The 24,552-nt window shown below is 51.8% G+C and overlaps 10 protein-coding genes across 10 annotated transcripts; 5 read left to right on the plus strand and 5 right to left on the minus strand.

The window, feature by feature from the left end:
* Positions 1-597: 597 nt before the first annotated feature.
* GUITHDRAFT_101788 (hypothetical protein) lies at positions 598-4,193 on the plus strand (the record flags this gene model as incomplete). Its single annotated transcript, XM_005839551.1, has 14 exons — positions 598-1,121; positions 1,172-1,262; positions 1,310-1,381; positions 1,429-1,472; positions 1,520-1,603; positions 1,756-1,810; positions 1,883-1,890; positions 2,128-2,263; positions 2,623-2,668; positions 2,800-2,860; positions 3,608-3,662; positions 3,781-3,825; positions 3,871-3,975; positions 4,101-4,193. 14 exons carry the CDS (start codon positions 598-600, stop codon positions 4,191-4,193), a joined length of 1,419 nt encoding a protein of 472 aa, XP_005839608.1.
* A 372-nt stretch (positions 4,194-4,565) lies between these two features.
* Positions 4,566-6,335, minus strand: GUITHDRAFT_65008 (hypothetical protein; the record flags this gene model as incomplete). Its single annotated transcript, XM_005839552.1, has 8 exons — positions 4,566-4,862; positions 5,031-5,084; positions 5,177-5,447; positions 5,601-5,683; positions 5,740-5,790; positions 5,851-5,932; positions 5,978-6,096; positions 6,234-6,335. 8 exons carry the CDS (start codon positions 6,333-6,335, stop codon positions 4,566-4,568), a joined length of 1,059 nt encoding a protein of 352 aa, XP_005839609.1.
* Positions 6,336-7,247: 912 nt separating this feature from the next.
* On the plus strand, positions 7,248-8,158 carry GUITHDRAFT_150603 (hypothetical protein). The gene is made up of 5 exons (XM_005839553.1): positions 7,248-7,381; positions 7,433-7,527; positions 7,573-7,633; positions 7,684-7,900; positions 7,944-8,158. Exons 1-5 carry the CDS (start codon positions 7,260-7,262, stop codon positions 8,076-8,078), a joined length of 630 nt encoding a protein of 209 aa, XP_005839610.1. The 5' UTR covers positions 7,248-7,259; the 3' UTR covers positions 8,079-8,158.
* Positions 8,159-8,183: 25 nt separating this feature from the next.
* NPL4 (NPL4-like protein, forms a complex with UFD1 and CDC48) lies at positions 8,184-10,997 on the minus strand (the record flags this gene model as incomplete). Its single annotated transcript, XM_005839696.1, has 17 exons — positions 8,184-8,421; positions 8,469-8,578; positions 8,633-8,704; positions 8,746-8,907; positions 8,959-9,052; positions 9,101-9,198; positions 9,246-9,296; positions 9,342-9,477; positions 9,526-9,575; positions 9,633-9,760; positions 9,805-9,890; positions 9,937-10,107; positions 10,156-10,241; positions 10,292-10,352; positions 10,420-10,503; positions 10,559-10,757; positions 10,853-10,997. 17 exons carry the CDS (start codon positions 10,995-10,997, stop codon positions 8,184-8,186), a joined length of 1,971 nt encoding a protein of 656 aa, XP_005839753.1.
* Positions 10,998-11,895: 898 nt separating this feature from the next.
* On the plus strand, positions 11,896-13,499 carry GUITHDRAFT_101792 (hypothetical protein; the record flags this gene model as incomplete). Its single annotated transcript, XM_005839554.1, has 9 exons — positions 11,896-12,307; positions 12,354-12,471; positions 12,719-12,764; positions 12,818-12,885; positions 12,984-13,092; positions 13,137-13,164; positions 13,214-13,300; positions 13,347-13,397; positions 13,441-13,499. 9 exons carry the CDS (start codon positions 11,896-11,898, stop codon positions 13,497-13,499), a joined length of 978 nt encoding a protein of 325 aa, XP_005839611.1.
* Positions 13,500-13,657: 158 nt separating this feature from the next.
* GUITHDRAFT_161241 (hypothetical protein) lies at positions 13,658-14,601 on the minus strand. The gene is made up of 4 exons (XM_005839555.1): positions 14,097-14,601; positions 13,938-14,047; positions 13,781-13,880; positions 13,658-13,732 (listed from the first exon to the last, which is right to left on the minus strand). The coding sequence occupies exons 1-4, from the start codon at positions 14,581-14,583 to the stop codon at positions 13,701-13,703; spliced, it is 729 nt and encodes a 242-aa protein (XP_005839612.1). The 5' UTR covers positions 14,584-14,601; the 3' UTR covers positions 13,658-13,700.
* A 1,096-nt stretch (positions 14,602-15,697) lies between these two features.
* GUITHDRAFT_101794 (hypothetical protein) lies at positions 15,698-18,922 on the plus strand (the record flags this gene model as incomplete). Its single annotated transcript, XM_005839556.1, has 17 exons — positions 15,698-15,937; positions 16,298-16,450; positions 16,502-16,574; positions 16,631-16,666; positions 16,714-16,787; positions 16,837-16,918; positions 16,970-17,043; positions 17,091-17,225; positions 17,285-17,317; positions 17,367-18,083; positions 18,133-18,206; positions 18,255-18,370; positions 18,420-18,459; positions 18,502-18,537; positions 18,583-18,669; positions 18,715-18,808; positions 18,854-18,922. The coding sequence occupies 17 exons, from the start codon at positions 15,698-15,700 to the stop codon at positions 18,920-18,922; spliced, it is 2,133 nt and encodes a 710-aa protein (XP_005839613.1).
* On the minus strand, positions 18,904-19,892 carry GUITHDRAFT_150607 (hypothetical protein). Its single transcript, XM_005839557.1, has 5 exons — positions 19,844-19,892; positions 19,677-19,782; positions 19,511-19,628; positions 19,365-19,459; positions 18,904-19,322 (listed from the first exon to the last, which is right to left on the minus strand). The coding sequence occupies exons 2-5, from the start codon at positions 19,712-19,714 to the stop codon at positions 19,043-19,045; spliced, it is 531 nt and encodes a 176-aa protein (XP_005839614.1). The 5' UTR covers positions 19,715-19,782; positions 19,844-19,892; the 3' UTR covers positions 18,904-19,042.
* Positions 19,893-22,030: 2,138 nt separating this feature from the next.
* GUITHDRAFT_150608 (hypothetical protein) lies at positions 22,031-22,709 on the plus strand. The gene is made up of 3 exons (XM_005839558.1): positions 22,031-22,086; positions 22,134-22,275; positions 22,320-22,709. Exons 1-3 carry the CDS (start codon positions 22,055-22,057, stop codon positions 22,479-22,481), a joined length of 336 nt encoding a protein of 111 aa, XP_005839615.1. The 5' UTR covers positions 22,031-22,054; the 3' UTR covers positions 22,482-22,709.
* Positions 22,710-22,934: 225 nt separating this feature from the next.
* GUITHDRAFT_101797 (hypothetical protein) lies at positions 22,935-23,447 on the minus strand (the record flags this gene model as incomplete). The annotated part of the gene is made up of 1 exon (XM_005839559.1): positions 22,935-23,447. The coding sequence occupies one exon, from the start codon at positions 23,445-23,447 to the stop codon at positions 22,935-22,937; it is 513 nt and encodes a 170-aa protein (XP_005839616.1).
* Positions 23,448-24,552: the final 1,105 nt, after the last annotated feature.

The raw sequence follows: 24,552 nt of genomic DNA on the forward strand, positions 1-24,552 counted from the left end.
GCTATTTTTCACTTAACATCTCTTGGGCTCCGAGAATTTCCCGGCGAGTTTCCTGCCGAAGTTCAGCAGCACGACTCATTCACAGTCAAGATTCCTGTTGTAGTAAACTCGATTTCCGCAACTGAGGCTCTGCCGCTCAGTTCATCTCGCAGAGTCGCGCTCGGGTGACGGTCAGTGACCCCTTGGCAAGTTGTAGTCAAGTACAACAGCGGCCCCGCTAGTACAGGCCAGTGACGGGCCCAAACGGTCACGGCGCGTGGGTGAACTCGGAAGCATTTTTTGGAGTCAAAATCATCAACGGCTTTGTAACCGTCGATCAACTGTCTGCCAAGTCCCATGGCTGAGCACCTTGACGCTTCTGCTGATCCTCCGCCGAAAGCTCCTACCCGCCCTCCTCATTCCCCTCCCTCCTCTCCCTCCTCTCCCTCCTCTCCCTCCTCTCCCTCTCACCGCAGAGTTTCTCATGCAGCAGAGAGGGACGATCAAGACGTCAGGCGGGACGTGCTCCCTGCTCTCGCAAGTTCCCCTCAAGTGAAGCAGAAGAGGCCTCCCAAGGTCCCCGCGCTCGCTCTCTCGCTCCCGCTCGTCCTGCCAACAATGCTCGAGCACCGCAGAAAGAAGCTGGAGATCTTGACGTCAAGGACGAGCCAGCAGAGTCAGCAAGTCACAGCAGAGCGACGGGCGCTGACAGACAGGCCGGGGGAGGCAGGCAGGTACTACCCCGCTTTGAACCTGCAAGAGGAGAGCATTAAGAGCCGACATGTCAGCAAGATGCTGCCAAAGCTACGGCACAAGATGCAAGAGAAAAACGAGAAACTCAAGTATGTACAAGCCTTAAAGAATGACACGCGAGTTGTCGTGAGTTTACAAGAGAGGGTACAACTGAAGAGAAAGATCAAACTGTGGTTGTCCTTCCTCTTCTTCTACAAGTCTCTGCAAAGGCTCAAAGTCTACTGGAACGACGCCAAGGGTCTCAATGAGATGAAATACGTTCGTTTCCGCGCCGCAACAAGAATCCAGCGCGCTGTGCTGCATGTTCAGGCGAAGAAGTCGATGATATCATGGATGCACAAGCTTGTTGCTTTCAATCGCTCCTCTTGGAAGTTTCGTCTTGCTCTCAGGTGAGGTCCGTTCCTCCTCCGCACTAGCTCACTTCCCCTCTCCTCGACAGAATCCACAGGAAGAGAAGGGCCACCAGAATCATCACGGACTTCCTTCACAAGTGCGCTTCCTTCGAGAAGGCGACGGAAGAATCCAGAATCGTGAGAGGAGGAGAGGAGAGGAGTGAACTTGACGCTCTAGCATGCAGATCAGGACCAAGGTGCTGCATTTCTTCAACAAGGTCAAGAGATGTCAGCAGCTCTTCAGGGACTACTGTGCCGTAATCTTCTCTTCCCATCATCCTCGGTGGAGCTCACGTTGCTGCAGGTGCAGAGGGCAAGGTTTGAGGTGATGGAGAGGCAGTGGAGCATGTACGACCCCTCCTGTTCCCCAGCTCGTCTCACCCACCGTCCTCAAGGTTCGTCGCAAACCCCAGGCTCAACTGGGTGCTACGAGCTCCTCCTCCCGACTCCCCGTTCGACCCGTCGAGAAACTCCTTCAGGTGATGCTATCGTCCTCCTCCCGCTGCTGTACGATCCATCCTCCCTTCTGCCTTCTTCTGTTCCCAGAATTGTCTCTCCTCTACCCATCTCAACCTCCTCTCTGCTCCCTGACCTTCTCTCTGCTCCCGCTGTTTCTGACCCTTCCACGCAGTGATCTGCTTCCTTCTCACATTCTGGAGTCGCTCGACAACTTGAATCCCTTCCAGGTGACTCATTGGGTTTAGGGTTTAGGGGGGCTTCATTGGCATCAGGCGAGTTGTACTGACTTATGCTCGTAGCGAACACAGTGAGCGAAGATCTCCTCGAAATTCTCTCTCCTTCTTTATCCTCCTCCTCCTCTTCATACTCCTACTTCTCCTACTTCTTCGCCTGCTTCTTTTGCTCTTCCTATTCCTGCTCCTCCTATTCCTCGTACTTACCCTTGCAACCATTCCCTCTCTCCCTCTCCCTCCTCTTCAAGTCTTTCTCCCACTTCACCCACTCCCTGCCTCCCCTCCACTCACCGCAGTCTGCTCTCTGCCAGGTCTCAACTGCCCAGCAACCTCGTCAACGCTGAGATCGCTAAGAAGGCGGCCAAGTACCTCAAGGCAGCAAACGGCTTCCTCCTCGACTCCATGGAGACCGACGGCTTTGTGCAGGATGTGCTCAAGATGCTGAGGGTAGTTGAACCATACCCCCTCCTCCTCCTCCTCCTCCTCCTCCTCCTCCTCCTCCTCCTCCTCCTCCTCCTCCTCCTCCTCCTCCTCCTCCTACAGCTCTTGCTCCTCGCAAGGCCTCTGCACTCTCTCTCCCCTTTGATCGTCCCTCGCTCTCTTCTCAGAGGACCATCAGGACAAGCCCACCGTTACCATGGACGAGATCAAAGTGCATCTCGAGCTCGCTAAGATGAAATTCTTCAAGCACATCCTGAGGCTCAAAAGACGGAAATTTCTCGCCCGCATCGAGAAGGCGAGGAGGAGGAGGTGGAGGAGGAGGAGGAATGAAGGAGGGAGCAGCTCGTACCTGACGGTGATTCCAGCTGAAACTCAAGGCAGAGATGGAAACTATTGAAAATCTTCCAAGAGGTAAGGAGGAGCAGCAGGCAGGAGGAAGGAGAGAGGAAAAAAGAAGCAGGGGGAAGGAAGCACCGGGCAGGAGGCAGGAGGCAGGCAGCAGGAAGGAAGGGCGAGGAGGAGGTCATCTCACTCTGCTGCAGGAGCTACTCGTTTTGACGTTCTCCTGGCTCATCCCGCAGTCACTCACTTCGTGCAAAACAAGTCAGCGATCGTACATGGGGCGAAAGACTCAGAAAAAGCTCGACCATGGCGGCTACTCGCCTTCCATTCGCTCATAGACACAGGTATCCTTCCCTTCCCTTCCTCTCTCCTCCTCTTCCTCTCCTCCCTCTCCTCCCTCCTCCTCCTCCTCCTCCTGCTTCTGCTCTTCCTCCTCCTCACCGTCGTCGTCCTCTCCCTGTCCCCTCACCTCAGAGCAGGGATCCTGAGGAAAGAGATCTCCTATCATCATCAGGTCCGCACCTTCCTAGCGTCCTCCTGTCACATCCTCATCCCGCAGGTCATAACTCGCGCTGCCCTGCTCATCCACGAGCGGCAACTCCGGAAGCAGAGCCTCTTGCACAAGAACCAAACCGCCTCCATGCAGCGAAAGTCTCTTTGCCCCCGTCCCAGCTTCTCTATCCTCCTCTCTCCCCCACTCCCCCTTTCTCTCTCTCTCGCTCTCGCTCTCTCTCTCTCTCTCTCTGTCTCTCTCTCTGTCTCTCTCTCTCTGTCTCTCTCTCTCTGTCTCTCTCTCTCTCTCTCTCTCTCTCTCTCTCTCTCTCTCTCTCTCTCTCTCTCTCTCTCTCTCTCTCTCTCTCTCGTGCCTCCTCCATCTTCCAACCTCTTGCCTACGCTCCCTCCATCCCCCCTAAACCCATCACGGCCAACAGTCTCTTCCTCCTTCCTTCTCTCTCGCCCCACTCTCCTAACTCTCCCCTCCTTTCCTCTCCTCTCACTTGCTCACAGGATCCACTTCCGCCTTCGCAAGATCCAATCTCTTCCTGATATCGAAGTGGAGGTAGTGAGTGTTGCGTGTGCTGCCCGCCCCTCCACTATACTTCCTCCTCCTCCTCCCCTCCTCCTCCTCCTCCCTCTCCTCGTCTCCTCATCTCCTCTTCCTCCTTGACCAGTAACTCCAGGAGTCTTCGCCCCGCCGCAAGTCTTCTGTCTTCCAGGTGGAGAAGGTGACCGCACTGCTCTTTCTTGCTCCAGCTGAGCCCGAGCACCAGGGCGACAAGGGCTACGTGAGCGTGAGCATGGAGGAAGAGAAGGAAGAGAAGAAGAACAGATTCTCCTCCCTCATAGCAGCCATCACACCAAGAAAGGAGCGAGAGGTGAGGACGAGGACGAGGAAGGAGAGGATGGAGAGGAAGATCAAGAGAGTGGGGAGGGATCGGCGAGGGAGGGTGGAGAGGGAGGTTGTGCAAGGAGATATGGTTGTGGCGTTGACCGGCTGCAGGAGCTGGAGAGCTTCACCAAGGACGCTCTGATGAAGGTGCAGCGACTGTGCGAGAGGAACTTGTCGCTTCCTCTTGATCTCTACATGATGTAAATAAACTTCATTGCCGTCAAAAAGATCTGGGTCAGAAGCTGCAGCGACTCCTCCTCCTCCTCCTCCTCCTCCTCCTTGCCGTCTTCCTCATCCTCTTCTTCTACTCCTCCTCCTTTCAACAACAGCTGCTTCCTTCAAGGCCCGACTCGCGGCATCTTGTTGGGAGGAAGGGAGTTGTGATCTCTTGCCCCGATCGCGTTCGGATGAGAAGGACGAGGAGCTCCCTGCTGCTGGTGATGGTGCTGCTGCTTCTGCTGCTGCTGCTGCTGCTGTTGCTGCTGCTGCTGCTGTGCCGCCTTCTCCACCGACCTTTTCTTCTTAACCTGCTCGCTGCTCGTCAGCTCTCCCTCTCCTTTTTCCCTCCCTCCCTCCTCATCCTCCTCCTTTGGTCCCCATGCTCTCTCGTCGCTCCCTCACCTGCCACTCATGAAAGGCATCGGAGCCGCGGCTGGGATCGAGGTCGCGGGGAGGAGCAGGCATCGGCTCCGAGTAGAAGTAGTCATGGTTGAGCGCCTGATTCGCTGTCAAGCGGTGGTCCGGGTTGAGGGTGAGCAGGCCCTCCAGCAGCTTGTACTCCTGCTCCTGCAGCTCCCCTGACACGGTCTTCTTGATGTGCTCACGGAAGATGCAGGGCTTGGGCTTGAACTTGAGGTTCTTCATGCCCGGCAGCTGCAAATGGACGTGAGCGAGGGACGAAGAGGGAGGGTGGAAGGCGTCAGGAACGGGAAGAACAAGAAGAGGGGAAGGAGGGGGATGAAGAAGAGAAGGGGAGGTGGGTCTGGGGAGAGGAAGGGAGAGGAGAGGGGAACAGGGAGGAGAAAGGAAGGAGCCAACAACCCTGTCGAAAGTGGGCCAGGCATCCTTGGAAGGGGTTCCGAAGACATCGAAGATCTTCTGAATCTGTTCCGTCTGAACCTCCTCATCAGATCCCCTCCTCTCAATCCTCTTCACTCCTCCCTCACCTCGTTGTGCGGGCCGGAGACGGTGTGCGAGTCCTGCCAGATGTTCCTATAGTGGTTCGTTGTGTGCTTGAAGAGAAGCTCCGCAAAGATGCAGCCGACCGACCAGATGTCGGCAGGCGCCCCGTACTTCTCCGACTCCAGCAGGACCTCAGGAGGGCGGTACCATAAGGTGATGACCTTCTTGGTGAGGGGCACAGAAGGATCGTTGTAGGAGCGCGCGAGACCGAAGTCAGCGATCTTCAGTGAGCCTTCCTTGGTGATCAACAGGTTCGCTCCCTTGATGTCTCGATGCCTGCATGCACTTCATCCTCTGCTGCCACCACCACCACCACCACTTCCTCCTCCCCCCCCCCTTCTCTCCCCCACCCTGCCGTCTTCCTCGACCCACTCCCTAGGTCACGCCCCCTGCCTTCTGCTCCTCCCGCTCCTCGTTGGAGGGACTCACAGGATCTTCTGGGTGTGGAGGTAGTGGAGGCCCTCGAGCAGCTGCTTCAGGTAATGTTTCACGTGCTCCTTCTTGATCTCAATCTGCCATCCCCGCCTCCGCCTCAGACACGCCGGGCCAACAGGAGCAGCTCAGTCACCTTGGGACTCAACATCAGACCAGCCAGGTCGTGCTCCGCATACTCGAACACCTACGAGCAAGTAGATCAGCACAGCAGGAGGAGACTATCGAACAGTCTTGCCATGTAGACGCTCCCCTTCTGCTTGTTGTGGTCATGCGCCTTGGAAGTGACGATCTCTCTCAGCTGGACGATGTTGGGATGTTTCAAATTCCTGATGCAGAGTCAACCAGACAGCTCGAAAATTGAGGCGATCAACTTGAGGATCTTGATTTCTCTGATTGCTGTAATGGGGAATCCTTCTTTTTCATTGTCCATCTTGACTTTCTTCAACGCCACCATGCACTTCGTGCCTTCTCTCTCCCTCGCCAACCAAACCTGAACAAAATGAAATGATCAATCCTTTGACGTCTCAAAAATATAACCAATCGTCCAATCACATCCATCATTGTCATCATGGAATCATCATTATCATCGTCGTCTCTGGAGACTTTCACTGAGCAGATCAAGTTTACCTGTCCATATTGTCCTTCTCCAATCTGCTCAACTTTGATGAAACATTCAACACTTCTTGCCTGGATTGAAAAAGTAAAACTCTTCTGAAGTGCATCAAGCATCCTTCAACTGACCCCCCACTGTCTTGACAAGTATGGTGCAACTACTCCTGGCATTTGTCCGACATGAACATCTCCTGCACATGGATCAGGCTCTACATCAGCTCTTGTTGGCAGGACCTGCTGGTGCAGCTCCAGGCTGTGAAGAATTCGATGAGAAGCACGCATCAGTCGCCATGTACAGGAAGATCATCAGAGAGACTCACATGATCGTTCTGAGGTCGGTTGGCACTGAAAGCAACATTCCCATTGTTTGCATCATGTGCGTTGTGCATTCTGATATACTATGTCACAAAGGAGAAAACGTGTCCATTGATCATGATGGCCGTGTTCTCTAACAGCATCGGGATAGTTGCTCGAGAGACCGAGAGTTCTTGTCTCTGATCTCTTCATCCCATAGAGTCGTCAGGATTGAGACAGCTCTCTACAACAACCTCAACACGGGGGACATCGCACGTAGCTGGGAAGAAGATGAAACGAGAAGGCACAGGAAGCAGGCAGGGAGGGACAGGGAGGAGAAGTGAAACCACGGAAAGGAGACGAGGACGCAAGCGAAGAGGATGAAGAGCACAAAGGTCTAGAGGGCAGGGGAGAGCTGAGCCACGAACTCATTGAGGTGGGAAAGTAAGCAACTATCCTGCGAACGGGCCATAGATGAATCAAGAGGATCAAGTGTGGCTGACAAGGTCGGCGGATGAGGAGGAGGAGGAGGAGGAGGAGGAGGAGGAGGAAGCGAACAGATAAGGCCCACGAGCAGCAGGACGAGAGGAGCATGGGCAGGCTTGTGCACGGCGGCGGCAGCAGAGATTTCAACCGAATTGGTTTGATTGATCTTTGTTGAATTGAATTGATTTTATTCGGTTTTGGATCGTATCGAATTATTCGATTCAAATCAGCCACACAATTTCCCCGATCGAGTTTCCCGCCATGGCAGCCTCGTCGGCGACGTCGCTCATGGCGGCGGTTGCGGGAGAATTTCTCGAGGCAGCGATACCCACCATCCTGTATATACGAGGAGTTTATCCCGCCGAGCTCTTTGAGCGCAAGAGGTTGAAGGAGACAAGAAGATCGATGGAACATTGATGGTGTGCTTGCTGCAGGAAATACAATGTGCCGGTACGGCAAAGTAGACACAAGGATCTGAATGAATACATAGCCGGAGCCATCAAAGATATGATGGAATGGATGTCTAAAGGTAGTCGATGGTTTGGTCTTGCTCATATTGACAGTATGATGGTAGGTATTGTGGAAAGAGTTGTGCTCTCAATAGAGGAGGCTGCGAGCGGGAGACAACTGGAGAGGTGCGAACTTCTTGAGATCGGACATTTTCATAGTATGATTCTAATTACAGATTTGTGTTCGAATTTGAGCTTGATCTTACGGCAGACCGTGCAGCCCATGCTCGATCACTTGCCGCGCAAGCCCGCGAATCGTTAGAAGATGCTTTCCGACAAGTGTTGTTGAAAATCAACGTAGCAGATTCTCTCCTTGCTCCATTGCCCAAGGAGCTTACATTTGGTCTGTACGCACATACAGCATCTAGGCTCCATGACAACGACGATTGGGAGGTATAGAGAGTATTGCGAATTCATTTGCATCATTCATTTGCAGGAAATGGCATCGGAGGGGAACGATAGGGGACGGGCAGAGAAAGGGAATGAGAACATGTTAACCGTGCCTCTCAAGTCTGTACAGGCTGGTTGCTTCAGGCTGCAGCTGCTAGTGCAAAGTCCATCAAGTGGTTGAGAGGCCTCGTTTAGTGACTAGATAACTTGCGAAATAGCGACCGATATCATGTAACATAGAATTTATTGAAAGTCCCATGATTAGCTTCAGAACTCGCAAGAAGAATCATGATCCAGACAACATCTCTATGGCCGTCTCGATGTTCCCGTGCACAATGTTCAAGATCTCTAAAGCACGGTTCCGATCGAAGCCCATCATCTCCAATTGATCAGCTTGCTCCTCATACTGAGCAGCGCTGCTTGCCGTCGCTGGCCGACTGGAGCTCATCGCACCTGATCGAGCTGCGCCAATGCTCGTCCCAAACTCGGCACCTGCCATTTCTGTATCGCCGCTGGAAAGGTTCCTGCGAAGAAAATGATGAGATGAATGAAACGCAATTGCACAAGTTACTTGTCGTTATCGATCATGCGTAGAACATTCTGCCACGCTGGAGACTGCATGAATTCAGATGCTTTGTTCGAGTCTCTCTCCTTCACTGCCTCGCACAAAATCCGAAGGCCCTGAAGGAGAAGCTGAGGCGAAGAGAAACTGAGAAGTTCATACGTGTGACTCACCTCATCACTATGAGAAGAGAACAGTCCTGGGTGAGTGGCCAGGTACACAATGAGATGAAAGTCGGAGATGGTCTGCATGGACATCAGCGTGCGTCACTTCTATGGGAGATTACCTTGAGCTGCCCAGTGGGGCGGAAAGGCTTGTTGTCCGGGGAGTTCAGATGTGCTTTGAGCGCCTCAAGCGTCTGTGGAGCGTACATTCTGTTTTCTATTGGAAAATTTCTCTTGAAAAGCGGGTTGGCTTGTTGGGGAAATGTGGGGCCATTGACACTGACCTGAGAAGAAATCAACTGGGGTAAAGAGAGATGCGAATCGTAAGAAATCACCACAAGATAGTCGACAGGAAAATAAGGCTTGGCCTCATGCACCATCTTATTTCCAAACTCACTGACGTCTTGGTAGAATATCGCTGGAACATATCTGAAAAATCATCAAACAAGACATGCATGCAACGACGGCAAAAGATGCCTGTCGGGAGTTGATTGGGCTACACGACAAAGATTAGGCTTTGCGGTATATTCCAGAATTCCTTCAGCTCGCTCCAAATCCATGCCTTGTTGAGAAACCTTTGAAACCCCATATCAAAGAAGAGATGCAAGTGGATTCTAGCCACCTGATAAGCAACATAGTCCAGCTCGTTCTTCTCATTTCCAGTCACAACGACCTTGAGAGACATCAAAGCTGGGAAACAAAAAAACAACAATGGTACCGTTACAAATTTTGAACCAAATTCCAGGTCATCACATTCCAGACATTTGGACGGATTCATATTTTGAAGTCTGGCAGCTATAATACATTCGTTTGATCTTAAGAAGTAGGTGTCTTTTCCTCGAGAGCAGACGTATCTGTTAGCACATGATAAGTTCCACATTGTGTACAATCTTAATACAAACTTGTTGTGATCATCAGCCATCACTTCAAGATCGATGAAAATCCAGCCAACCTGTTCAAATGACAAAGTCAATTTTGCATCCATACATTACTTAGTCAAAATCAGTACTTTGACTAGTCCCAGCATGGCAGCAGTCGAATCGATCGCATCAGAATACGGATCCCTCAACATATTTACACCATCCGCTGCACATTCTTGGGGTGGCTCATAAATGGCCTTGACAACCGCCTTGATGCCTTAAAGAAGCAAGTCAATACCATGCTTTGCAGGTTGCAAATACCTAGAGGAACGTTTGTATCCACTTCATAGGTTCCATACAAATATCCATATCGCATGGCTCCAGTCTGCCTCCAAGCATCCAAGAACCTATAAATTAAGATTAATCTTTACGATGAGTTGGGATCGAATTCACTTGTCAAGAATCTGTGGATCTTCTATCTCCACTCGATCAACATGTCGATACTTTTGTCTATCCAGTGTCATCGGCTTGGGCAGTCTGCTCATGCTGACGGTCCTTTCACCCCAGCCCTTTTCAGTGCCTGTCTTTCCTCCAGCTTCACCGTAACTACCGAAATCATGACGCCTGGATCGTAATGTGACTCAATATTGAAGCTCAGCTGATTCATCTCACTTCAACTCTGAGAATTTTCCTCCACCAGAATGAGATTTAAGTTTCCTCAAATAAGCGTGAAACGACATCAATTTGACGTCCTTTTCCTGCAAATCCAGTATCAGACTAAATATGAAGGGTAGGAATCCTAATCTACCTTTAAAAGTCTCTCATCATATGGTTCAACAGCCATTGTATCGATGCTCTCATCACCAAAACTGATTTGCAAATCTCTGTCAGTGGTCTATAGATGTGCTGCTGTGACAAACAGACAGCAATCCGAACCTTCGTCTCGAGGTAGATTTTAGCTTTTCTCTTCCGTCCATCTTAGTCAATTCAAGATCAACTTGATCCAAGACAATGTCGGAACTGAGCAGTGAAATGTCAGCTTGTAAATCTCCAGGATCTGAATATTCAAAAATACATTTTCTTCTTATGTTCTCTTGGCACTGTATCCAGAATTTCCACCACCTTCTCTCCAGAAAGAGAATTTCCAACCATATGTGTCATTGCCTCCGGTTCATGGGGTACACTTGGAGGTGATTCTTCATGCTGAGCAAAAATTCTGTCTCCATGTTGAATTCGCAAAGAAGACAAAGTTGCCTCTGCCGGGCCAAGATAGTCTAATAAAGAGTCAGAACGAGAAACACAACTTCTCAAAAAACCAGAATCGGATGACAACATCACACTTGATAAAGATGCAAGTACAATCAATCACCTTTGTGTGAAGGGTCTCTGCTCAGCTTGAACTGTTTGATCGTAGGGAGTTGTTGCTGGAGCTTTGCTGCAAGCGCCTCAAGGGTTTCAGAAGGATCTACTTCGACTCGAGCCTGGCCTTCCCTTGTTTGAATGCGGACTATCATCCTATTTCCCATCAAAATCACACAATGAGACACTATGAGCACGTGTTGGCAGGCATGTTACCTGACAAGGTTCACCACTTCACAACTATCGGTACAGCTGGTCGATGCTTCGATTATGCGACGCTAGTAAACTCCACGGCTCTACGTATGCTGCGTTCATGTCAATACAGAGAAATGTTCCATGTGCTTCCATCGCTTTCCACTTCCAGAATGAAGCAAAGAGCTACGCCAACAAAGTAGGGAACATCTGCCCTCTACCTTTGAGTCGGTCAACCCTTCGCTTATTGATCATGAACAAGATGACTGTCTTCAACGAACTGACTCCCTGTGAACACACTTATCCTCTCACTCTCATCGTCTCTCTTCTCTCCTCCCCCTTCTCCGCTGCCCCCCTCCTCCTGTCCTGAGACTATCCATGCCAGTTTCTAGACAGCCTGTCCCGATGGATAACGGTTCATGTAACCGTTTCAACTCATTTGACTGACTCTGAAAGGCCCGGGGCCGGGCCCGCCGGACAAAAGAGACTGAGCCCCGGACACTCCGACTGAGGAACTCGGAAACCTGGTCAGTTGGAGGAGGGGGTAGAGTCATTTACTCGAAGTTAAGAGAGATCCAAACCCTCATCCTGCCGACTGCTGTATCATGCCTAAACTTAACTTTACACCTTGCCTTGGTTTCTTCTCTTCATTCTCTCCGACAGCTCTCACTGCAGTCCATAGGTCCTCTCTGGCAGAGTCGATCGCGTCAGAGCCGTTGAGGAGCTACTTCCTCGAGGTCTCCTCTGGTCGTCTCCCCGTGTTGGCCGTGTGTGGCTGGTACCATCAAGTGACTGCACGAGAGCGAGCCCGTCCTCATGCCGAGATGCTCAGGACACCGTGGCTCCAAAGCGGGCGCGTCGATGCTGCATGAATCGTCAACCAGAAAGGAGAAATCTCCTCCTGCTCCCCGGCATGCGTGTCCTGAGGGCATCACCATCGTGACGGCCGCCATGGACTTGCCGAGCGAGTGGGCGTCGCCTCAAAGGCAAGGGTCACACTATGCTGCCGGCATCAGCCAGCTCCTCTCGTTGCGCTGCCCCACCGTCGCCTTGGTAGACTCACAGGTGAAGCAGCAGGTGATGCTGGAGGAGACCGACGTCCTGCTCACGCCGACTCTAGAGAAACAAGACCTCAGCAACCTCGCCTTCTTCCATAGAATGCGCAGCATGCGAACTGAGACCTGGAAATCTGAGGGATGGAAGGTGTTGCCAGAGTCCGCCGATTACCTGGCGCTTGTGTTGCTCAAATTCCCACTTGCTTGGCCCGGGCTGCGTAGATGTCCATGCGCTCTCCACCTCTTGGATCCACGAGCGCGTAGGCGACAACAAGGTCCTCGTGTCCGTCTACCGGGCGAAGCAGAGGTTCTGCTGGGACCCGAGTGTGAGCGAGCTGGGAGGGCTGCCCTGTAAAGAGCTTCCGCAGTTCACGGGCAAGGGGTCGTTCTTTGCGATGAGGAGGAGAGAGGCTCTGTAGCTGGAGGGGGAGTACAAGTGGGTGGTGGAGTAGATAATCTCCAAGGGCTTCCTCTTGCCCGAAGAGTTCTACCTCTCCATAGTCCCCAAGAGACCCGGAGTGATTCTACACCTTCGACCGATCAGATAACGGCATGGGCCATGATTTGGAATGTATTCGCATCTGCATGATGGCAAGTGACGATCCATGTCTTTGCATGAAGTTTCCCAGCTACAACTCCAGCATCCCCGCCGATCAGGGGATTCTCAGGTGGGAGGTCGACCGACCGCACGAGGGCATGCTCTCATTGTCGGGATCCGAGCTCTGCAGTCCTCTCCAGATATTGGAGAGGAGCAGGAATGGACGGGGTTGGAGTACATCACTGCTACACACATGCGGTTTCAAGTCCGCAGGAGGACCAAGAGATTGTTGACTTGAACAAGGCGACAGACTCTAGAGGGCACATCTACGAGGCCTGACACTCCCTCTTGGACAGCATGACAGAGGGCCCGTGCGTCGCTTTAGTAACGGAGAATTTGACCGCATCTGAGAGGCGACTGACCGAGCCGACAATCGCGGACATGAGGCTCTACTGCACCGACAAGGTTCTCGCCGCCATGCCACTGTTGCTCCTCTGACTTGCAGGCAGGTCTACGAGACCAGCTGGTTGGCTTACGGTCACTCCCACTCTCAAGGTCCTTCCGTATTAATTCTCATCCTCGGCAGAGCAAGTCGGGACTGCTAGCAGCTCATCCAAGACCCCTGCTGGTTCATCTAGATGCGTTGAAGGTTCGCATGGACATGCAGGAGCAGGTGAAGAGCAAGAGCACGAGGATACGCTTGTCACTTCATCCGGCAGGCGCTAGAGTTTCTGTTCGAGAGTATCTGGAAGATGGTGGGCTCTTGTTAGGTGATGTATGGGATCGTCCAGGTGCAGCTGAGGACAACAGCAGGTGCTGGTTACATGCCCGACAGATACTTCGATCCTTGCTTGCAGACGACTGTGCGGTGAGGATGTGAGAACGAGCGAACAAGCATCTGATGGCAAGCACGTCAATGTCACCAGTACGAGAAGCTCTCAAGAACTCCTGCAAGAAGCGTGATAGGAAGATCGGTGTCACTCTTGAATATTCCTTTCCATCCTGGTACATCGTGAAGACCGCCAAACTTCCCTAAGGTCTTGATGCTTTATTTAAGTTTTCTTGTTTGTGCCTTACACTACCCCAGCTGCTGACGAGTCAGCTCCTGCAGACATGGATTAGGATGAACATTCATGAGAAAGTTTCTAATCACCATGGACAATGTCCTCCACGTTAGCATCATCGCTTTTAAATTGTTTCTGAATCGACTCCACCATCGCATCCGCTTTCATCCTTGCAATAATGTCCTTCACCTGCAACAAATGAGGGATGAGTCCCCGAGCAGAGAGAAGAAGAGGGGTAACACAGACCTTCTTTCTATCCTTGGGATTGTTCGCCAACTTCTTAGGCAGCCCATGCGCTTCAGCCCACTTCACCAGCTTGGCGAACTTGGACACCTTGTCGCTGGCAGTGGGCTTGTCTGAAGTTCCATGAGACTCACAACATCAAGTTGAAGAATCAACGAGTACCTGCTGCATGGCTGGCGGTAGCGTGGTGAACAACCTTCTTGATGGCATGCTGCTTCTCCTTGCTCGCTTGAGCATGGTGCGCAACAACCTTGTGAGGATGAGGAGCTGCAGCTTTGTGAGAGAGAGCGGCGTGCGGGTGCTTGGAGGACTGAAGAGAATCAGTGTGCATGTCAAGCAGCCTCTTCATCGCCATCATCCGCTGGTGATACGTGAGGTGATTGTTGGCAACGATCTTGGCAACTTTTGAAACCACTTTCTTCCCAGAAGCATGCTCGCTTCCCTTAGCCAACAAGCTCTGAACAGTCTTTTCCTTCTCAGATCGTGATGCATGCTTGAATTTGGAGTCCTTCAAGATCTTGTTGGCTATGGAGACAGAGTCTGTCAAGAGCTCGTCGGGCTTCTCCTCAGTCAAGTTCAGCTGTCTCGGCGCATAGTATGCAACGGCTACGAAAAGAATGACACTGCAAGCTATCCCCGCAACCTGCATGCTAGGGTGGGATCGCTTCTTGATCGTCCCCTGGCAAGAAGATGTCAGAACACACGACGTTGAGTCGTTAGGAAGAAATTTGAAGCAAAATGCAATCAAATAAGACTTGCTTTCAGCTTGCAAATGCAAATTTGAGGAAGACAAAGCAAGTGCGCTTTTCACCAGACTCAAATGTAATTTTTCTGTCACATTCCTGATCCAATCCATTTGACATCGCTATTCAACTTACTGCTCGATTCGATCAAGAGACGTCATCCAAGAAATACAGTTGAAGTTTCATCATGGTCTACAAACTTGTTCCCACTTCTCACTAATTTTATCCCTGCACATATCCTCGTCGTCCTTCTGATCGCAACCCTCATGCTAGTATCCGCCTTCCACTTTCCCTCTCTTCCACCTCTTCCTCCTAAAGCGCCAGCATCCCCAGCATCAGGAGCATCGCCAGCATCGGCAGCATCAGGAGCATCAGGAGCATCGGCAGCATCGGCAGCATCGGCAGCATCGGCAGCATCGGCAGCATCGGCAGCATCGGCAGCATCGGCAGCATCGGCAGCATCGGCATCGGCATCGGCATCGGCATCGGCATCGGCATCGGCATCGGCATCGGCATCGGCATCGGCATCGGCATCGGCATCGGCATCGGCATCGGCATCGGCATCGGCATCGGCATCGGCATCAGCAGCATCGCCTCCTCCTCCTCCTCCTTCCCTCAGTCTTACCGCGTACGACACCATCGCGCCTCCTCGTCAGCGACTTTTCGACGTATTTTACAACCGTTTTGTAACGTATAAACCAGAACATAACTGAATATGTAACGGAAGAAACGGACACCTCGAATCCGGGAGAGCCAAGGAAGTGTGAGGGGGGGGAGGCAAGTGGGGTGGGGTGATGAAGAGGAGGGTCTACAGACAACAGGGGGGTCACAAGTAGGTAGGGGTACCTGGTGTTTATCCTGGAGATAGGGTGATAGTGAGAGTAATGGGGGGTGCGAATTTAGCAGTGAGGGGTCCATTCTTTAGATCGGGGGGTGGTAGACGGATTTGAGAAGGGGTAGGTGATGGTGGGAGCAGGAGGGGGTGGGTGGGTGAGGGTGGTGGCGGGAGGAGGGCGCGAGATGACGGAGAGCGTGGTGGCGGGATGGCTCGGGGAGCTGGGGCTGGGGAACCTGATCCAGGTCTTCGAGGAGGAGGGCATCGACTCCGAAGCTCTTGCCGCCCTCAACGAGGCTCAGCTGAAGCAGCTCGGCGTCACGCGCATGGGGGACCGGACCAAGGTGAGAGCCGAGGCCATGATGAGCAAGTGGGACGAGAGCTGTCGGGCTTGCAGAGGGATTGAGATTGAGATGAAGTACAGGGTGAGATTATGTTGGCAGAGATATCTGGAGAGACAGGAGCAGGAATAGATACGTGAACAGTGGTGGATGTGGAGTCATAGGCAGATATCGAATACCAAGCAGCGATGAGCAGCGAACACTTCAGGTTTGACATAGAGGGCAAGAGCGACTTGTTACTTGATTGTCTCACTGCTAATCTTTGCTGGGATCAAGAGTTATAATGTAGTACAGATTGTATAGAGTCACATCAAGAAGAGCATGCATGTTGTTGACATCATTGAAGCCGACAGCTCACCAGTCCCTGAGCTATACGTAGAGCCTCTTCTGCTCCTTAACGTTCTGCATCGAGAAGGAAAGCAGCTTATTGACTTTATCCTCTAGCTACAGGCGAAGGCGCTTGGTCATGTCCTGCCAGCCTCTACAAACCCTCTCTACGTCCAGTCGGCACAACCACAACATGCGCCGTCGAGCAGTCATGATAAGGAAGTTCCCGAGCATATCCAGATCTTACAGCGACTGTCCAACGCCACTGCGGTACTCACAAACCTCTCGGACATTGCTAACATCTGACGCCTCCCCGATCAGAAGAGCTCCTCAAGGAAAAGCGCTGTCGAGGACGTAGCTGAAAAAATCAGGGCCACCAACTTCGTTCTGAAAGGTTGGAGTCGCCTGCCCCTTGGAAGCCGATCCTAGGATGCTCATCCTACCGTGCAGGAGGCTATCTGGAGAAGTACACGAACGGTGGCCGAGGTAAACCGCACAGAAAGTTCTTCAAGATGCTACCGTACTGCTGTCAGCTTTTTGTGGAACCTACGTTAACATTTTCTGCAGTGAGAAGAAGTTGAGCTACGATGGGAAGACTGTCGGGCCTGTGATGCTTTCAGCTCATGTTCTTGTGCTAAAGATGATGACACTTACAGGTTCTATCCGTGCTTCCTGGATGTGGCGCTGTGGTCGAAGAGTACCATCACGTCTCCTCGGACGTTGCTGAACGATCTTTCCGTAAGGCCGGCGATCGTCCTTGACCCCTTCTCACCGCATTCCACTTGTCAGGAGTGGTATGTGAGGGAGGGATAAGTCTTCTGTTGATCGCTCCGTCAAAGGAGGAGCGAAAGATTTGGATGGAGGTACAGCGGGCAGCTGATCTGAAAATCACTGAAGAAAGGCTGTGCAGGGAATTGACATCATGCTCATCGGCGGCTACAAGCGCAGGAGTGCGCAAAACGATGACGTGTCAGAAGTTGCAGCTCGCATTCCTCAAGCGAACATCGGCCTCAAGAGCGAAACCAGTCCTGCAAAGCACGCGACGGTGAGATGACTTGTGGAGGGATCATTCGTTTGCATCACGGGCTGATTCGACCTCTAAAGGCTCAGGATGATCATGAAGTAAAAAGACGCAGCGTAAGTTCTCTTGATCTCTCTCTCGATCTTGTTCTTGACGTTCCTGAAGGCTTCACCTCCCAACCGTTCAAGTGTGGATCCTATGCTGCCAATGCGCAAGGCGCGACCATCAAGTGTACATGTCAAGAGCCCACCGATGAAACCCAAGGAGGACGTTCACGTCAGGTCAGACTTGGGAGTGACGAGAAAGCTCGAGGAACGAAGACAAAACTTCGAGCCTACTCAAGATCGAGAGAAAATGACAAAGGAGTCACCGAAAGGTTTCAATCCGACGACCAGACTGAGTGCGCAGCAAGATAAGGAGAATGGCTCGCACAGGGGTGAAATCGTTCCGCTGAAGCCCCAGCAAGCACCTGAAATATCAAGCGGACACGAACGACGGCAGAGCGATGCACGATCATCCACATTGCCGACCGTGCAGGCGGTGGAAGAGCGAAGAGCAGAGGACACAATCCAACAATGGGGGGCTGACGCTGAAGGATCCTCGCATGACATTGCGCTGCGTGACGACATGGACAAGGCTCGCGAAGTATCCGCAGTGACTACTGAAAGGCCTGCGAGCCTGAGAGTCGGCAATGAGGACACAAGGTCGGGAGTGCTTCGAAAGAAGGAATCGTTTGAGCTCAGGGCCGAGGTGAAGTCAGAGATCCTGACAAACGACAAGGAAGAAGAAACGATGAGCAAGATGGAGGAGAAGCCCGACCTTCCAAGTCAAGACTCAGAGAATGCCACCAAACCAGACGTCCCGCCATCAGTTTCGTCACAGGTGCCGCGAGCTGTTTGAAGAATTGCCTAGTTTGATTCTGTCTTTGCAGAGGAGATCAGTTCTCGACATGGTTGGGCAGATCAATCAAATGGCAAATAGCGCTGACGCTGCGAACATGATTCGGTAATGTTTCTCGGCACCAGCTTGGTCATGAGCTAACTTGTATTGGAGGTGGAAGCATGTAGATAGCGTTCTCAAGACACAAGGAAACCAGATCAAGAAGACGCGAGCAGAACCTGAATTCGGAGTAGCCCTGATCGATGCTTCTCTACAAGCCGGCCGATTTGGTGCTTCCGCTAGCCTAGTTCTGCGCACGACTGAGTGCGTGCATGACAGAGTGGGAGGTCGAGTTTGCCAAAACGAATAGCATCCACTGGTGTGGAGTCGGAGTTGCTCTTCCTGATGTCAAGACTGGCAGGAGTCTCCGACGAGAAGAAGCAAGAGGAAGCGCCTGGTGATGCTGCTGTGTCCCTGCTGGTCACGGTGACGACAGCCGCAGGTTCTATCATTCCAAGGGATTCTTGTGCGATGGAGACGTGTTGGTGGGAGATTGGGAGAAGCTTCCTCCCTTCGGCGCTGGCGACAAGTCAATCTCTTCTCTTCCTCCTCAACCTCTCACGCGCTGCTGCAGGATAACCATCCGTTTGGATGCGGACGCGGGAACTCTTGAGTTCTCTTGTAACGGCAAGTGGATCTCCGAGAGACTGGAAGGCGTCAAGAAGAACGTGAGGCGAGGGCGATGATGGCGGGAGCATGACCCCCTTGCGCAGGTTGTTCCGGTGGTGTACACAGATGGGACAGCGTCTCTCACGCTTGCAAAACCTCCAACTCAACTTTGATATGAATAGGAAACAATCAATAGAAACAATCGACTCAGAAACTTGGAATACTTATCAGCTTCTAGCTCGTTATTGTTCTGCTTCTACCTTGGCTTGTTTCCCACCCGCATCTCGAAGCTCTCAAACGTCACTGTCTTGGTTGAGGATCTTTCCAACATCGCTCAATTCTTTAAGTGCCTGAGCGATCGAATGATTTTGGCTTTGGAGCGTTTCGATGCAAGGATTCTGTTGGAAATCCATGAAGATCAGCAGTCCTCCTCCTCTTCCTGAAGTTGAGCTCACCAGCCTTTTGCTTGTCGCGTCAAGCTTCAGCTTTCCGTGTTCGCACACTTGCTCCACCTGGTGTCTGATCCTCTCGTGCACGAAGCTTCGATCGACTTCTAGCAGCTCAGATGCCACCCTGAGGATCAGTCATCGACATCCGGCACTCCCCGCACCTCACCGGCTGCTGAAGAATTCAGTTTCCACCCTCTTCATTCGATCGTCGATCTGATCCAGCGACTCTCTAAGAGCGCTCTTCTTGACGACCGGCTTCCCCTGGAAACAACCGACACGTCAAAGGCCTCACGCGCAAGGTACTGAGCGAACCGCGTCAGCCATGGAGGCTTTGGGCTGATCGAAAGTTTGTCTGGTATCGAAGAAAGAGGATGGCATCCTGAAGGACTCCAGCGAGCGGCGCTGAATTTCATCCACAGCATGTCTAGCACTGTGAAGCACATGATTAAGAGAAGCATCAGCTGAGGCGAGCATGTACTATTCTCTCTTGGGGCTGGGAGGGAGGAAGTTGGACATGCCGATCGCTCCCTCCTGACGGCGCTCACGTGTTCACTGATGGAGTGTCGTTAGCCCCGTCATGGCACCTGCTGTAGCCGCTCAGTCACAAGTCACCCGCTCCTCCCCCTCGGCCCCACACATGAGCACCTTCTCGCTTCTTGAATAGAGCACGTGGGATTGAGTCGCGAGTCTGCAGCTACTCCAGTGAGGCTTAGCAGGCAAGTCGTGACACACGTCAGAGGGATGTTGACAAGGGAGCAAATGGCTGGGTGTTCGTCGCACAAGAAGGTTGAAGGATGGAATTGTGTTGGTGGAGTTGAAAGCTGGAGGGGCTGCGGGAGAGAAGGAGAGCGAGCGAGAGCGACAGCAGCAGGAGCAGCAGGTACACCCGAGCAAGTGCAATGGTGGCAGGAAGAGCAGGAGGAGCATGCACGAGAAGCAGAGGCAGGAGGAGCTGGTGGATTAGGAGCAGCAGAAGCAGGAGCAGGAGCAGCAGGTGTACGAGCAGGAGCAGCAGGAGAACGAGGTGCAGGACTCCGCCGGGGACTGGAGGAGATGCCGCAGCAGCAGGAGTAGGAGCAGGAGTAGGCAGAGCAGCAGGAGATGCAGGAGGAGTCGGAGGAGCAGGAGTAGGCGGAGTAGGCGGAGGCGGAGGAGTAGGAGTAGGCGGAGGAGTAGGAGGAGCAGGAGTAGGCGGAGTAGGCGGAGGAGCAGGAGTAGGCGGAGGAGCAGGAGTAGGCGGAGGAGTAGGCGGAGGAGTAGGCGGAGGAGCCTTCAGTAGGCGGAGGAGCAGGAGTAGGCGGAGGAGTAGGAGTAGGAGGAGCAGGAGTAGAAGTAGGGGAGGAGTAGAAGGACTCGGGAGCAGGAGTAGAACGGTAGGCGGAGAAGTAGGAGGAGTAGGAGTAGGAGTAGGCGGAGCAGGGGTAGGAGGATGAGGAGGATACGGTAGGAGTAGGCGGCAAGGAGCAGGAGGAGCAGGAGGTAATGGTAGGAGTAGGCGGCAAGGAGCAGGAGGAGACGGTAGAAGTAGACGGAGGAGTAGGCGGAGCAGGAGGAGCAGGATCAGGAGGCCCAAGGAGGAGTGGCGGAGGAACAGGCGGAGCAGGCGGATACGGTAGGCGTAGGGGGAGGAGCAGGAGGAGCAGGAGGAGCAGGAGGAGCAGGAGCAGGAGGATACGGTAGGCGTAGGGGGAGGAGCAGGAGGATACGGTAGGCGTAGGGGGAGGAGCAGGAGGAGCAGGAGGAGCAGGAGGATACGGTAGGCGTAGGGGGAGGAGCAGGAGGAGCAGGAGGAGCAGGAGGAGCAGGAGGATACGGTAGGCGTAGGGGGAGGAGCAGGAGGAGCAGGAGGGTGCGACTGGGAGGAACAAGTTTCACTCCTCCCTTGTCCTCCCTGGGGCAACGCATGGGGGCAACGGCCCTCCACAGGTGCTGTACTACTGGAATATATAATATTACTTAATTTTTCTAAAAAAGAATTTATACGTCCTCCTATGCCAATGATTTATTTTATATAACTAATTATGGATACAGATAATTGTATTGATATTAATGAATTTATATTTTATATGTTTCTGTCAGTACAACTTCTGGTACAAGAACGTATATCTCTTGACTCTAATAATTAATTATAGAACGCACTTATTAGTTTTGGGCTTGACCCGGTACACATTTGGAGCGCTATGAACTATTTCACAGTGACCCTGCATCCTAGATTTCAAATAATCCAAAAGAATTTGAAATTTCCTGAGATTTTGGAGCTGTGCAAGTCGAGGTGGCAAGGGGCAAGGGGAGGAAATGCACATGGGAATGAGGATGGCGAGCAGGAGGAGAGGTGATGAGCAAGGAACGAGGAGGTGAAGACAAGGGCAGACAAGAGCAGCAAGCATAGGAAATCGAGAAGAGAAGAGATTATTCCGAGGTCCAGCTGGAAATAAAGCAAAGGTAGTGTGAAGCTGATACGGTCAAGCTCTGGCAGCCCTGTCAGGACCATGCTTGAGGAATCTTTTCAGAATCGCAAGAAGAATGAGATGTCTTTAAGTAGGCATAAATGCCTTGATGTCCATACCAGCACCCTTGCAGGAATTGAACACGCCGGGCAGCCTGACCAGAACCGTATTGATGTCAATAGATGCGCATTGTGTTTACTGTACTGTTGCTGGCTTAACCTTGCTATCGCGTTAAGGGAGATAACCCGCGACAAATCTTCTAACTGCATACATCTAAAATAGCTTGCGATGACACTGTGCAATTTGCTTGCTTGTGAATTGCCATAATGCTGTTGAGGATTTTTGTACGGCGGTTAGAAACTTCAAGTGATTGAATCTGGTTTGCAGAGACTGTACTCACCCTGCTGGAATGGCAAAGCAAAGATACCGTACAGATGGAAGGTGGGGGTGATCCGGTGGCGGATGGTGAGGTCTCACTGCACCTTCAGTGGACACTACACGACGGCAGGGGCGATGGCTAGCAGCAAAGAAGAATTCTCGGGAAATTTCTACATGAAGTTCCTGGCTTTCGTTGCATTGGCTTTGTGCGTGGTGGGGATGGCGTTCGTGGTGATGAATCACTGGCTTGCGGTGAGATTTGACCCCGAAGATGTAACAAGCTCACTCCTGTGCAGACATTGCCCTCCAAGGAGCCTCCACCGATGATGCCCGGACAGCCCATGCAATCCAAGGCTCGCATGCCTGGAGACTTTCCAACCAATTTCATGTTAGGAGGAGCTGGGAACACTGTCTTCAAAGGGTTGACACGTGTTCATCACTACCATGTCAACAAGTGAAAACTTAAGTTCAAAGCTCTCCTGCTTGAACGATCCAGCTGCTAGCTTGACAGTGGGGCACAGACGTTATCTTCTTCATGTGAACTTTACTCTTAAGTGTCATTCGCTATCGCGAAGTTGTAGACTATGGAATTCCTCCCATACGAAGGCATGATTACTGCTTATTCGGATCCTATTGCTAATTCGTATCATTATTGCTTTACAATAAATCGAGAAAATTCTGACGAGAAAATCATGAAAATTGTTTGCATGCAGATCAATTTAAGTTTGCAACAGATTTGAAAGAAAGTCGTAGAAAGGTACGTTCTGAGCATCGTCTGAATTCCAGAAAAGTAAGAGGTTTTAAACTAGGGTGGCGAGATGTCAAGGAAAGCAAGAGTACCGCACTGGATGAAGCAAGCAAGGCCAACACAACTCAACAAGAACAGATAGACATAGCTTTGAAAATCAGAATCATTCAGGAACAAGGGAGCAAGCGAAGCCTGCGCTCTCAAGCATCTGCCGTGCTCTTCTTGCATTCACTTCCGGGAGCGTTGCTAAAGTTCCTTTGCCGTAGTGATGAGTTTGGTATGCTATCCACCTCACCCTTGCTTTTCGCACAAATCCAGGAAATGGACCAACATGCTCTTGTTTCAAAATTTCTTCAATCACGTCCATAGCATATTCCATGGTGTGTTGATCATCATCGTGCAAGAGCACTCTCCAGAACTGACCATTGAAGCCCTGATCCCTCTGCCAATGCAAATGTTCTAGTGCCCTGTCCCATTCCATAGAATTGTGAATTTTCTGAGGCACAGGATTAGCACATTTCGAGGAGGGCGAGCGTGTAGGAACGAGACTTGCCAGATACTGACCCTCGATGGTGATGCCAGGAGCAAACCCTAACTGGTTGAATTCTGATGATGAATCCATGAGAGTTTTTAGGTACGCAAATATACAGTAGAAGAGGAGGCTAGAGCGTTTCATCCTGATCAGTTGTTGGGATGCACAATCAACTATCTCATGGTTCAAAAAATGTTGCTATGAGCTGACAGTTTTGTATCTTCGAAGTCAAGTGCACAACCCAAAATCTCATGCAAGCCACGTTTCTGATTCTGATCTGTACCCACAAAGTGAGATACCACGCTGGATTTGAGTATGCCTGTGTGTATCTGCCCGTGATGCCTCTCTCAAACTGTTTTGATCTTGACTGCTTCTGCCTGTCTGTGAGGGTCTTTCTTCGAGCGTGTTGGCTTTTTTGGGCTGCTCTTTTGCCGCTATCTGAACATTCGGTCACTCTCGAAGCAAGTTCAATATCTTGATCGCTATATTTTATCCGTGACACTCTCCACTTTACCGGCACTCTACTAGCCCCGCTATTTTCCCTCCATTTGGTGGCATCGCACCATCCTACTTTCACCAATCCCCCGTCACTAACTTTGTGCGTCACGATGACACGTTGGAACACACCAAGAAAATTTCTGCTTCTGCTCAATCCATCTCTGCACTCAGATTCTTACTTTCATCCTCGTCGCAATTGCCTCCCAGCCCCTACCAACCCCCCCAATTTTCCATCGAATGCCCCCATCCCTGACAAACACTAATCCTGTTCGATTCAACCAAAGTTGCCTTGTCCTCGCTTCCTTCTGACCCTTGTTTACATCCACCTTCCTATCTTTGATGAGGCACTCGTCACTCATACACTCTATGCAACATCTGAGTTGTGCTTTCTTGTGCATTCTTCCTTCTTTCTCCCTGCTCGCCTTCACTTTACGCGCCTTCGTTGCATGCTCCTCACCTTCCGCCTCCTGCCCCTTGACTACCCCACCCCTCATATCTCAACTCCGATCGCATTGTTAACATCACCCCTGTTCATGATTACCCTCACTTGTATCTCTGTACCCATACAAATATCGACGAAAGTACCCCTATTTGGTGGTCATTTGAATACCCTCACCCCCTGTACCTCACTCTAGACTTCCTCCTCATCCGACCTTGGTTGCATGGACCACTTTCTACCCCACCCCTCCATTTTCCTGTACCCCACCCTATCATTCGCTACAAACGTATTTCACCCTACCCCACTTTCGAA

This window comes from Guillardia theta, assembly GCF_000315625.1.
Source record: "Guillardia theta CCMP2712 unplaced genomic scaffold GUITHscaffold_8, whole genome shotgun sequence".
Lineage (NCBI taxonomy): Eukaryota > Cryptophyceae > Pyrenomonadales > Geminigeraceae > Guillardia > Guillardia theta.